Source organism: Neovison vison, chromosome 3 (assembly GCF_020171115.1).
Source record: "Neovison vison isolate M4711 chromosome 3, ASM_NN_V1, whole genome shotgun sequence".
In the NCBI taxonomy this organism is placed as follows: domain Eukaryota; kingdom Metazoa; phylum Chordata; class Mammalia; order Carnivora; family Mustelidae; genus Neogale; species Neogale vison.
The window spans coordinates 99,075,011-99,087,798 of NC_058093.1; the positions used below are offsets into that span (position 1 = coordinate 99,075,011).

Genomic DNA, 12,788 nt, shown 5'->3' on the forward strand with positions numbered 1-12,788 from the left:
TTCTTTGTGATTGTCCATCAAGTATATATATTGATTGACTTTGTAGGATTATAATTTTATTTAAATCAAAATAGAGCTTACATAATTTTTAAAAAATGCAGCTGAAACATTCCCACAACAGTACTTTTTTTGGGGCTTTTTACACTTGAAGCCTTGGCTGGAAGTTGAGATTTCATTGTGTTAAATGAATTTTGTTGTCAGTTTCTTAAACGACCTCTGTGCTTTAACTTTAACAGATTAATTATGTTAGATCATGTTCTGTTTAATAATACTTTATGATGAAAGAACCAGAAGTTAAAAATTCTGTCTCATTTGAAAACAAACTTTGACATGTATAAATAACTTTTGTTATTAAGGTATTGCTATTAAGGAGTCTGCAAAAGTGGGTGATCAAGCTCAAAGGAGGGTGATGAAAGGTGTTGATGACCTAGACTTCTTCATTGGTGATGAAGCAATAGAAAAACCTACGTATGCAACAAAGGTATATTTTTATGATTTATAACAATAGTATTTTTTTTAAAAATTAATTTGGGATGCCTGGGTGGCTAAGTCAGTTAAGCATCTGCCTTTGGCTCAGGTTATGGGATCGAGTACTGCATTGGACTCCTTACTTGGGTGGGAACCTGCTTCTCCCTCTGCCTGCTTCTCTCCCTGCTAGTGCTCACTCTCTCTCACAAATGAATAAATAAAATCATCAAAAATAATTAGTTCAGTGATTGTGCAATCTGGAATTTTACTCAGTTACAGGCTTAATATCCTCAACTTCTTCACCATAGAAATTTCTTTTTCCCTGTGGCTTTTCCCAGTCTCACTTTAACATTTTTTTTTTTTTTTTTTAAATCCTGGGAGGAAAATTTTCACCCAAATGAGCAGTATTTACTTTTCCATACTCGTTAGATCTTAAAGCCGCTGATGTGAATGGTTTTCTTTTGCCTCTACATTGCCACATCTAGATATATGTTAGTTTTGAATGTTGTATTTGAGGTACGTGAGAGACGTCTTACACACTGTTAGGCTATCAAATAATGTGGCTCTTGGAGCTCTGAAATAAGATAGCTGGAGACAAATATTTGGAAGGTATCAGTTAACCTCTAGAAAGGATGAGATTATTTAGGGGGGTGTACTTTGGAAGAGGCCCAAGATGGAGCCTGTTCAGTGTGCCATTTAGGTTTGGTAGAAGACAAAAAGCCTAAGAAGGAGACTGAGAAGCTGTGGTTAGAGAGACTGCACTATACGGGAGGGAATGTAAACAGTATGGAATGCTGCTGCACTATCAAGTAAGCTAGAACCCATACATTATTTATGTCTTTAGCTACAAGGATGTCATTTATAACCGTAATAAGAATAGTTTTAGAAGAGTGAGAACCCAGTGAGGCTGGGTTCAGGTAGGTCGGATTGTGAATGTTAGGCCAGGAAAAAATGACAGTAATATTCAATGAGGTTTGGGTGTGTTTGGGAGGCAGAGATAGTTGCATAGACAAGTTGTGGAGTTAAGATGGAAGAGATGTTTAAATGATAACGTGAAAGAGCCATTAGATTTCAGTAAAAGGAAAGATGGAGTTCAATACCCAGGTCTCTGAGAAAGCTAGAGGAGTGGGATCCACAGCACAGATGATCTGATTGGAATGTGGAGGGTCTCATAATGGATAAGTACAGAATCAGTTTTATAGATTTGGTGAAGGGACGTTGACTTCTGACTTTTGGCCTCTCCTTTCCCTGTGAAATACATGGTGACATCATCTCTGCTGCCCAAGTTGTAGGGGGAGAAGGTAAAACAATGAGTGCTAGGGAGAACATTTAAAATTATCATTGTGAAGAGTGAAGATGAACAGAGTAGGGAAACAAAGACTTGCGTTGCCATGCAAAGTTAGGTTCATTTGAGAATAGCAACTACAAATTCTTAATTTTATCCACCTAATTAGTTATCAGCATTGTGGGAATAGGCAAGGTTAGTGAAGGATGATACTAGGTTGGGTTTTGATAGGTGGAATGACAAAAGGAAATAAGAATACTCAAAGTGATGGAGCATAAAATCTAAACTCTATGTATGTGTTTGTGTGTCTTTGGGCAGGTTTGATGGCTAGGGAATAATCACAAGAGCCAGTGGACTGCAAGTGTAATTGTGATCAGAAGTATAGCGGGCTGCTAGAGTGTGGTAGGGGGAGAAGAGGTTGTGGTTAGAGAGGGATGTATTTGGATTTTAGGAATTTAGAGATGTGATAGTGATACAAAGATTGAAACAGCAAAAAGAAATCTTTGAAGGTGATGAAGTCAGTGAGTTAAGAGGCCAGAGTTTTCTGCACTGATTCTGTTCTCTTAAATACATTTTTAAGTCTTCATATCCTACAAACAAACCAAAACAATAAAACTTCTCTCAGTCTTTTTTCCTGTTCTTTTTCCTCAGGAGCCTTTTAGCTATTGCTTTCCTCTTTTAAAACCAAGCCTTGGAGGCTTAATCAGTTAAACGTCTGCTCTTGGTTTATGTTCACTTCATGTTCTCAGGGTCCTGAGGTTGGGTTCAGTGGGGAGTCTGCTTGAAAATCTCTTCTCCCTCTCCTGCTCCCCCTGCTCACCTGTGTGCTCTCTCTCCCTCTCTCTCAAATAAATAAAAATCTTAAAAAAAAACCAAACGCACCAAACTTACTTAGTTTTAGATTCTTTGTGCTCAGATTATTATTAAGCTCTTTGTTAAAGCCCACTGTATATAATAATCTTTAATCCTTCTTGGTTTGTTTATCACAGAATTGCTCTGATGATTCTCTTCCTAATATTTAGTATATGTGCTGCCGAAGTGAGCACTTCCTAATATTTACATTATGTATTTTAATTGAACCATCTTAAAATATGTTGGGGGAACAATGCCATTGCTCTCTAAATAGTAAAGTATGTGTCTCCTAAGGGTGATCTACAGTATCATTAAATCACACCTGAAAAATGCTGTCCTGATTTAATCTCCTTTTTTGGTAGTTTTATCTACTTTTGACATTAAAGGATTTCATTTGTGTTTTGTGTTTTAATAGTGGCCAATTCGCCATGGTATAGTTGAAGATTGGGACTTGATGGAAAGGTTTATGGAGCAAGTGATTTTTAAATATTTAAGGGCAGAACCAGAAGACCATTATTTTCTTTTGGTAAGTACAAATTATAATTTCACCAAGGACATTTTCGAAGAAACTTAATGAGAATGTTTTTATCACATCTGTACTCATTAGGGCATATTTTATTGTTTATTAAATTGTCCTATGTCTAAAAGACTTTGTTATAATGCTGTTCTGTCTTTAAGATTGTCCAGTTCTAGGTTTCAGTAGGGTTGTAATATGTTGAAGTATTGAGGCTTAGGCACTTAGAAAAAGTTCTTTTCATAATTAATATGTAATCTTTATGATAGGAACAGTAAGGTTCAAAAAAAGTTGGAAATATGGCACTTTGCCTTTTTTTAATAACTGGCCTGATTATTATTTCTTCAGTAATTCTTGGCAGCAAAAATACAGTGTAATTTTTAAACTTACTTTTACCAAAGCAGTGCATGTTTATAGCTTACAAAAATCAAATGCTCTGAGATTTAAAATAAAAAAGTAGCACTCTCCTTCCTCACCTTTCCCAGCCTTTGATTCGTATTATCTAGAGACACACTCTTTAAATTTTTAAAGAGCTTTTTAATAGTTATCTCATAAATTTAAACATGTTTTCTATTTATTATTTATTTAAATACTTCACACTACCTACTGACTTCTTAAGTGGGAAAGATGAGAGTTTTATTTTACCCTCCTTCTCTTAACACAGAATCCCTGTCTTCTCCCCCTCTTTACAATATAGTTATATGAAATCAATGTTCTGTATTTTATTATAATTTGTGAATATTGTTTATGGGTAGACCATAAAGTTTAAAGAACTTTAAATACCTGCATGTACACAACCTAGACCCAAGTATTTTATTATAATTGCTTTATGATATCTATCAGGTTATCTATCACTCCATCTTATATTTTTAATTACTTCAAAATGAGTTGCAGGTGGAGTAGTTTAATCACCCCTAAATACATTAGCATGTGTATCATCACTTAGAGTACATTATTTGGTTATGGTTCTTTTATATATATAAAATTCACATGCTATAAAATGTATATATCTTAACTCTGCAATTCTGTGGGTATTGATCATGCATTGGCAGATTTTCTCTGAAGGTTCAGATAGTAAATATTTTTGGCTTTGAGTGCCATCTGGTCTCTGCAGCTCTGCTGTTGTAGCAGGAAAGCAGCCTTAGATGATACTGAATGTGTTCCAGTAAAATCGTGTTTACAAAAACAAATGGTGAGATGGATTTGTCTTGTAGAATGCATGATACAGTTTGCCCAGCTTCTGTTTTTAACAGATGCATACATCTGTGTAACATAAACCGTTATCAAGATATAGACCATTACTATCAGCCTGGAAAGTTTTCCACTGCCCTTTCCTGATTAATTCCTGCCCCTGTGTCCTAGAGGCAACCACTGTTCTCATTTTTCTGGCACGGATTGGTTTGGTCTGTGTTTGAGGTTGATATAAATAGAATTACACAAGTTATGCTCTTTGGTAAGACTTCATTCAGCATAATCTTTGAGACTCATTCACATTGTTGCATATATTGGTAATTTGTTGCTGGATCATATTCTGTTGTATGAATGTGCCTCACTATCCATTTTTTTGTTGATGATTACCTGGGCTGTTTCTAGTTTTTGACTGTTACAAATTTGGTTATTGTGAACATTCTTATACAAGTCTTTTTGTGGACATGTTTTCATTTGTCTTACATAAATACCTATATACTGAATTGCTGTGTTGTAGGGTAGGTCCATGATTGGTTTTATAGGAAATTCTCAGAGTTCTTTCCAAGGGGTTGTACCTTTGTGCACACCCACCAGCAATGTGTTAGCAATCTGGTTGCTCTATCTAGCCTTTGGTGTGTCAGTCTTTTTAAATTTAGCCATTCTGGTGGGTGTGTAAAATTTCTCATTTTGGTTTTAATTTGCATTTTCCTGATGACTAATGATGTTTAGCACTTTTTTATGTGCTTATTAGCTGTTAGTATATTTTCCTTGGGAGGTCTTCTGATTATGTTTTATTTTATATATAACTTGTGTTTTTCTTAGAGTTTATAATTTAACTTGATTTTTTTCAGTTTGCTTAGTATGTATCTGTCACTAAATTATCTCCAAAGTCTTGAAAAATAGTTCCAAAACTGCTTTCAAGAAGTTTAAACACATCAGGTAGTTTTAGCTGTTAAAGGTTTTATGTAGGCACAAAGTCTACTCCTGGTTGACCATTTTTTTAAAAAGCCTTAGTGTTTTCTTAAATTAACAAAAAGATTTAATTTGCAATGAATTCAAGTTTTATTCATGTTTCTCTGTAATTTGTGTTCTTGACATTTAAGGAGTCCTTCTTACCTCAAGGTCAAAAACATCATTCCTCTGCGTTTCTGAAGTTTGAAAGTTTTGCCTTCCATTTTAGATATTTGAGAAAACAAGGATTGTCAGATCAGATTCATAAGAATCAGGTCTTACCCATTTTCAAGCTTTAATAATTTAAATGATTTAAGTAATCATGAGGCATATGAGAAACATGAAGTACAGGATTGCAAGTACTGTTTCCTTAGTCCTCTCTTGCCTCATTAGAACGTGTTTTGGCCCAGACTTAAATCTGCAGGTTTCTAAGTGAAGTATACGGTCATATAAATGGAAGAGAACTGTGTAAATATCTCCATTTTAATACTCTTAACAGTTATATCACTTAACAGTTTCCAAGAAGCATGGCATAAATTTGTAGAATCTTGGCTTATTTACTGTGGTTATAAACAGACCTGGTACATCCTGCTGAAAACATTACATAGGTGAGAATTCTGCCACTAGAAACACCGTTGTTATGTCTCCCTGGAGGTCTGTCATTATCCTTTTTTATAAGATGATTTGACCAGGTCTCCTTTCTCCCTGTCATTCCTTTTATAAGTGTTTAATGCTGTAATGTAGAAATTTGGTTTCTTTTTGTGTGTGTGAGTGATTATATTCTTTTCATATATGCATAGATCTGTTTGAATTCTTTATAAAATTTTTCTTTTTTTGGTCTGTCTTTGTATCTCTAAATTTAAGATTTTTAAATAAAAATTCTAACATTTTTTATTTAAAAATTGCTTAAAAGTTGTCAAAATAATCTGGTTTTGTCTGTTTGAAATGTTATTCCATTTAATAGACTGAACCTCCACTGAATACTCCAGAAAACAGGGAATATACTGCTGAAATAATGTTTGAATCCTTCAATGTTCCAGGCTTGTACATTGCTGTGCAGGTAAGAAAGTTCACAAGTCAAGATAAGCTTGACTCTTGAATTTTTATCTGGTTAATTCACTCTTAAATACATATTTTTTATGACCTCAGAGCATATCATTGTTCTCTCCTGAATCAATAATTTAGAAATCATAGTAAATAGGAGTTTGTAAAAGAGAAATGTTGAAGGAAGTAAGTTATTGATCTGTAGATAATTTAAGGCCTTTCATGGGACAGAAATAAGGTTATTAATATTTACCGAGTCTTTATTTCAGGTCAAGAACTTTATATACATATTCGTTTATCCTTGAAACATTTGTTGTGTCCTTTTTTCATTGTTTTGATTCACTTACTGCTAGATGTATTTGACCACTTTCTCTTTTGTGCCCCTCTGTCTTCTTTGTCATAAATTCCTGTAATAATTTATTAATTAAATTTCAATAATATTGAGCTTACTTTCTAAATGTATCTTCACGGAATGGCTTCTCTCCCACCTCTCAGGATCACAGCTCACCTCTTACCTTGTAGCAAATGTGATGCCTAGCATATCACAAATGCTTAATAGGTATATAAACCGTTGTATAGTTCTCTTAGGTAACAGTGATTATGATGTGTGATTCTGTGTTAAAATAGGAGGATGTCCTGGATAACTTTCTAGGTCCCTTTCAGCTATTACTAGACAGGCGCTTTAACCAACTAAGCCATGGCGCCCACCCCTTTCAGCTATTATATTGCAAGTAGGTGAAAGTTTAGCTCTGTTTTTAATTATTGGACATATATCTTGTTGGAGTCTTGGATTGTATGAAATTCTGTTTTTAAAAAATAACTTAGCTGTGTTATTTCTTAATTTGTAAACTTAAAAGAATTATACTTTATTGTCCATGCCAGTCTTTTTCATAGAAAAATATAATTTCATCAACTTTGTTTCCTCATTAACTCATGATATTTACAAGTATATAATGGCTTTTCCTGTGGTTAACTAACTTGTTATATATTCCTAAAAGCATGTTGCAGTTAAAAATTTGGAGCTTATCTTGATAGAGATACTTGTTTATAGCCATCTATGTATGGAATACATACATTTTGTTTGTGTATTTCTTTACCTTACTTACACTTTGTGGTTTGTATACAAGCTAGCCCATATAAACATAATTTTAAGTCCTAGCAGTCTTAGTGCTGTGATACATGATGTTAGTCTTCCCCATTTTGGCCTGCATAAAAACATGGGAAATTTACAAATATGCCTCTAGAAGTAAATACAAGCTTGTTACATTTTTCTTAAATTGTAGGATGCGAACAATTTTATTGCATAATGTAAATTACTTTTATGTATTTTTTTGTCAGAGATGACTGTAGTTGACCCTTGAACAGTACAGGTTTGAACTGCTTAGGTCCACTTACATGCAGATTTTTTTCAGTAGAGTACTATAAATGTTTGTCTCCCTTATGATTTTCTTAACATTTTTTTTCTCTTATATAAGAATACAGTCTATGATATACAGAATCTGTGTTAATCTACTGTTTATGTGTTCTGGTCAATAGTAGACATTTGGTAGTTCAGTTTTTGGAGAGTCAGAAGTTATACTTGGATTTTCGACTGCTTGTGTTGGAGGGATCAGCGCACCTAACCCTGGTGTTGCTCCAGAGTCAACTGCACATTTAAAACTGAAGTACTCCATGAAATATTTTTTCTATTAACTCTTTGTGCTTGTTTTTATTTTCTTTCCTGTCATATTTTTTGGTCTAAGGCTGTTCTTGCCTTAGCTGCCTCTTGGACCTCAAGACAAGTAGGAGAACGGACATTGACTGGTACAGTAATAGACAGTGGAGATGGTGTCACCCATGTCATTCCAGTGGTAAGGATATTTAAAAATTACCAAATAGTCCTATCAGATAACATATCTGGCAGAGTTAAATGATACAAATTAATACTACTTTTAAAACATTTTAAATATTTGAAAAGTTTGCACTAGTTTGGCCATTTGTTCATCTAGGGCTGTGTTTTGCTCAAATTAAGATTAAAATTCTATAAAGAAATTCCAAAATCTTTCTTCTGCTCTGTAGGTTTGTGCTATAATTAGGATATGATTTAAAAATAGTAGAAATTGTTTCTAATTCATAATTAGAAGATGGAACGGGAATGGTAAAAGATATTTTGTTTTTTTTTTTTTAAGATTATAATTATTTTGTAGAGTGCGAGTGAGAGCATGAGTGGTGGTGGGGAGGAAGAGGCAGAGGGAGAGGGAGGAGCAGACTCCCTGCTCAGCAGGGAGCCTGATGCGGGGCAAGATCCCAGGACCCTGGAATCAGGACCTGAGCCGAAGGCAGATGCTTAACCGACTATGCCACCCAGGTGCCACTATGCCTTTCTTTTCTTAAACATGGAATTCTGTCTTCTAGTTTGGATGTGTCTGTGTTACATGGATTAGCCAGTTCGTAGTCTCTTTTACCCTTAATTAACAGATTTCAGTTTGGTGCGTAGGTTAACTAACAATTTGTCATAAGCATATGGCCATTAATGACTTTTGGGAATTATTTTTATTTATTTATTGTAATTAAGCTCAGTGCCCTGTGGGGGGTTGAACTCAAGGCCCCAAGATCAAGAGTCACGTGTTCTACTGGCTCAGCCAGCCAGGTGCCCCTGGAAATTTTTTTTTTTTTTTTTTTTTTAATAAAAATGTCAAGTTACAATTGTGCTTTTTTTATGGTTTGTATTTAGTAAAGTATATTAGGAAAAATGCATCAGATTGGATTATTTGTCAGAGATGGTATTTTTTTCTGCCAAGGCCTTAGTGCTTTCAATTCTTAATGGCAAATTAAGGTTTTTTTTTTTTTTTTAAGATTTTATTTATTTATTTGACAGAGATTACAAGTAGGTAGAGAGGCAGGCAGAGAGAGAGGAAGAAGCAGGCTCTCTGCTCCATGTGGGGCTCGACCCCAGGACCCTGGCTGGGATCATGATCTGAGCCAAAGGCAGAGGCTTTAACCCACTGAGCCACCCAGGTGCCCCGAAAATTAGGGTTTTTAATTGTGCCTAATTCATTAAAAATGACTACTTAGAATCATACTGATAGATAGATATATAGAAAGGTATATCTTTAAAATTTATTATATTATTATATTGACTGTCCTGTAAGAAATGAAATTATTTTGAACTTTTCTTCCTTCATTATTAGTCATTCTTATTTTTAAAACATCAGGCAACTTCTGTTGCAGATTACATCCTCAGGGGGACTACTTTTAGATTAGATGTCATAATCTACCCTCCCAGTGTCATAATAGTTTTAGTAATGATTCTTCCTTTTTTAGTAACAGCTTTCTTGAGATAAAATTTACACACCTTACAGTTCACCTATTAAGTAGTGTATACTTGTGAATTTTTTTTTTTTTTCCCACCAAGTACATCCATTACCACAGGCAATTTTAGAACACTTTTATTGCTCTAAAAATAAACCGTATATCTGTTAGCAGTCAGTTCCCCCCTGATAACCTTAGCCCCAGGCAACCACTTATACATGTTCTGTATCACACTTGATCTTAGCCAAAAGGCCGAGAAGCGATACATGTTCTGTATCAATAGATTTTCCCTTTCTGGACATTTCATGTAAATGGAATCATACACTTAATGGCCTTTTATCACTGGCTTCTTTCATGAAGCCCAAGGTTTTCAAGATTTATCTAAGATATAGCACATATAGCACTTCATTTCTTATTATTCCCAAATAATGTTTCATTCTTTGGCTATACCAGATTTTATTTTGCCATAAAGTTACTTTATTATCTTGGAAATTGGGATGTGTCCAATATTTGGTGTTGTGTTTTTTTTTTTAATAGTTCAGTTGGCAACACATTTTTCTCTATTAATGGTACATAGAGATTCTTTTTTAATTTTTAAGATTTTATTTATTTATTTGACACATACACACACAGAGATCACAAGCAGGCAGAGAGGCAGGCAGAGGGAGAGGAAGAGGCAGGCTCCCTGCTGAGCAGAGAACCCGATGTGGGCCTCGATCCCAGGACTCTGGGATCATGACCTGAGCTGAAGGCAGAGGCTTAACTCACTTAAGATTTTCACTAAAACCTCAGAATCTATAAGTGTAAGTTACATTGAAGACCTCAGTTTACTCATTAAAAATGCAAATAAATGAATTGTGTTAGATCACCAAATAATAGGTTGGGGAGCTAGGATTCAAACTGGTTTCGTCTCACCCCAGTCTTAACATCTACACAGCTAATCAGTAATATCAGTATCTTGATAATATTCAAATAAGGTAATTTTCAGATATATGCTATCAAATGAATAAGAATGAATTTTCATAAGGGTATTAAGAATTGGATATTCCTGTGTTTTGTTCTCTTTTCCTTCTTTTTTGTTTTCTTTTGAATTATTTTTTTATAATTTCATTTTATCTTTATTGACTTATTAGCTATGTTCTACTTCTTTGTTATTGTCACTTGCTTATTTTTTGGTGGTTGCTCTAGGGCTTATAATAAACATCTTTAATTTATAATCTAATTACAAATCTGTTTTATAAATAGAAGTGTACAACAGTGTACTTCCCTTCTACACTATAATAGTCACTCATTTTACTTCTTCATGTTATAAACTTATAGTACATTATTAATTTGTTTCACTGTAAGTAGTATATTAGTTTTGTTGGGGCTGCTGTAACAAAGTACCACAGACCGAGTGGCTCAAACAATAGAAAATTAATTTTTTCCACAGATGGAGGCAACAAAGAGATCAAGATATTCGCAGGGTTGATTTCTTCTGAGGCTTCTCTGTGTCCTCTCTCTAGGTGGCCCAATTTTCTCCATTTGTTTGCACATGGTCTCTCCTTGTGTGTCTATGTCCTGATTTCTTCTTTTAAGAATATTAATTGTATCAGATTAGTATCCACTGTAATCACCTCATTTTAACTTAATTATCTCTTTAAAGTTCCCATCTCCAAATACAGTCACATTGTTGAGGTATCAAAGATAGCACTTCAACATACGAATTTTGGAAGGGGTAGGCCATATCAGCTGAGAACAAATCACCATCTTTATTATTATTATTATTTATTTTTTAAAAGATTTTATTTATTTATTTGACACAGAGAGAGAGATCACAAGTAGGCAGAGAGGCAGGCAGGGAGAGGGGGAAGCAGGCTCCCTGCCAAGCAGAAAGCTTGATGTGGGGCTCGATGGATCCCAGCACCCTGAGATCATGACCTAAGCAGAAGGCAGAGGCTTAACCTACTGAGCCACCCAGGCACTCCCAAATCACCATCTTTAAAAGAGAATTTGAAAAAGATAAATTTCTTTTATATTTACGGACTTAGTATTTCCAGTGCTTGTTTCCTTTGTGAAGGTCCAGATTTCCATCTAACATGATTTTCTTTCTTCCAGAATGATGGCCTTTAGCATTGATTTTTTTTTTTTTTTAAGATTTTATTTATTTATTTTAGAGAGCATGTGTGCATGTAGGGGTAGGGAGGAGGGAGGGGAGAGGAAGAGAAGAGGGACAAGCAGACTCACAATGAGGTGAGAATCCCTCCGGGACCAATCCCACAACGCTGAGACCATGACCTGAGTTGAAATAGAGTTGAATGCTCAACCAACTGAGCCATTCAGGCACTCCTGGCCTTTAGTATGTTTTACCATGCTGGTCTGCTGATTGGGAACTCTTTCATTACGTACATCCTTTGAAAAAGTATTTTGTCTGCATTTTTTGAAAGATTTTTACTTAGTGTAGAATTTTAGGCTGATAGTTTTTTCCTTTCAGTATTTTATAGTTCTAATTATTTATAGTTGTAATTATTTATAGTTCAATTATTGTGGTTCTAATTGTAGTTCTATTGTAGTTTTAATGTCTTTTGGCTTAAATTGTTTATGAAGATAAGTCTGCTGTCATTCATTTGCTTGTTTTTTTGTGATATTACTTGTCTGGTTGCCTTCAAGATTGTGAAGTACCTAAATGTGTTGTCCCCTCCCTCCCATTTCTTCTCCTTAGGGTTTGGGTTTGTTGAGCTTCTTGAATGTAGATTTGTAGTTTGTTTTTTTTTTTAAATCATACCTGAGAAGTTCTTTATTTCTCGACATTTTTTCGTATCCCTTCTTTTCCTCCGTATCTTTGGGTATTCCAGTTACATGTCTCTTAGGCTACTTAAAGTTGTCTTATAGGTTACTAGCACTCTGTTTATTTTTCTCCTGATTTTTTTTAATCTCTGTCATTTTGAGTAGTTCATTCTTTGTCTTCAAGTTCACATTTTTCTTTATTGTTTAGTTTGCTATAATCACATTTAGGGTATTTTTTTTTTAAAGATTTTATTTATTTATTTGACAGAGAGAGATCACAAGTAGGCAGAGAGGCAGGCAGAGAGAGAGGAAGGGAAGCAGGCCCCCTGCCGAGCAGAGAACCCGATGTGGGACTCGATCCCAGGACCCCGAGATCATGACCTGAGCTGAAGGCAGCGGCTTAACCCACTGAGGCACCCAGGCGCCCTA

At 34.8% G+C, this 12,788-nt stretch overlaps 1 protein-coding gene across 1 annotated transcript in view; it reads left to right on the top strand.

The window, feature by feature from the left end:
• Positions 1-12,788, top strand: part of ACTR3 (actin related protein 3) — a 61,931-nt gene that overhangs the window by 29,235 nt on the left and 19,908 nt on the right. The window contains exons 3-6 of the mRNA XM_044242599.1: positions 357-481; positions 3,021-3,131; positions 6,223-6,318; positions 8,045-8,152. Coding sequence (XP_044098534.1) covers positions 357-481; positions 3,021-3,131; positions 6,223-6,318; positions 8,045-8,152 — 440 coding nt within the window. The remainder of the gene's footprint in view (positions 1-356; positions 482-3,020; positions 3,132-6,222; positions 6,319-8,044; positions 8,153-12,788) is intronic.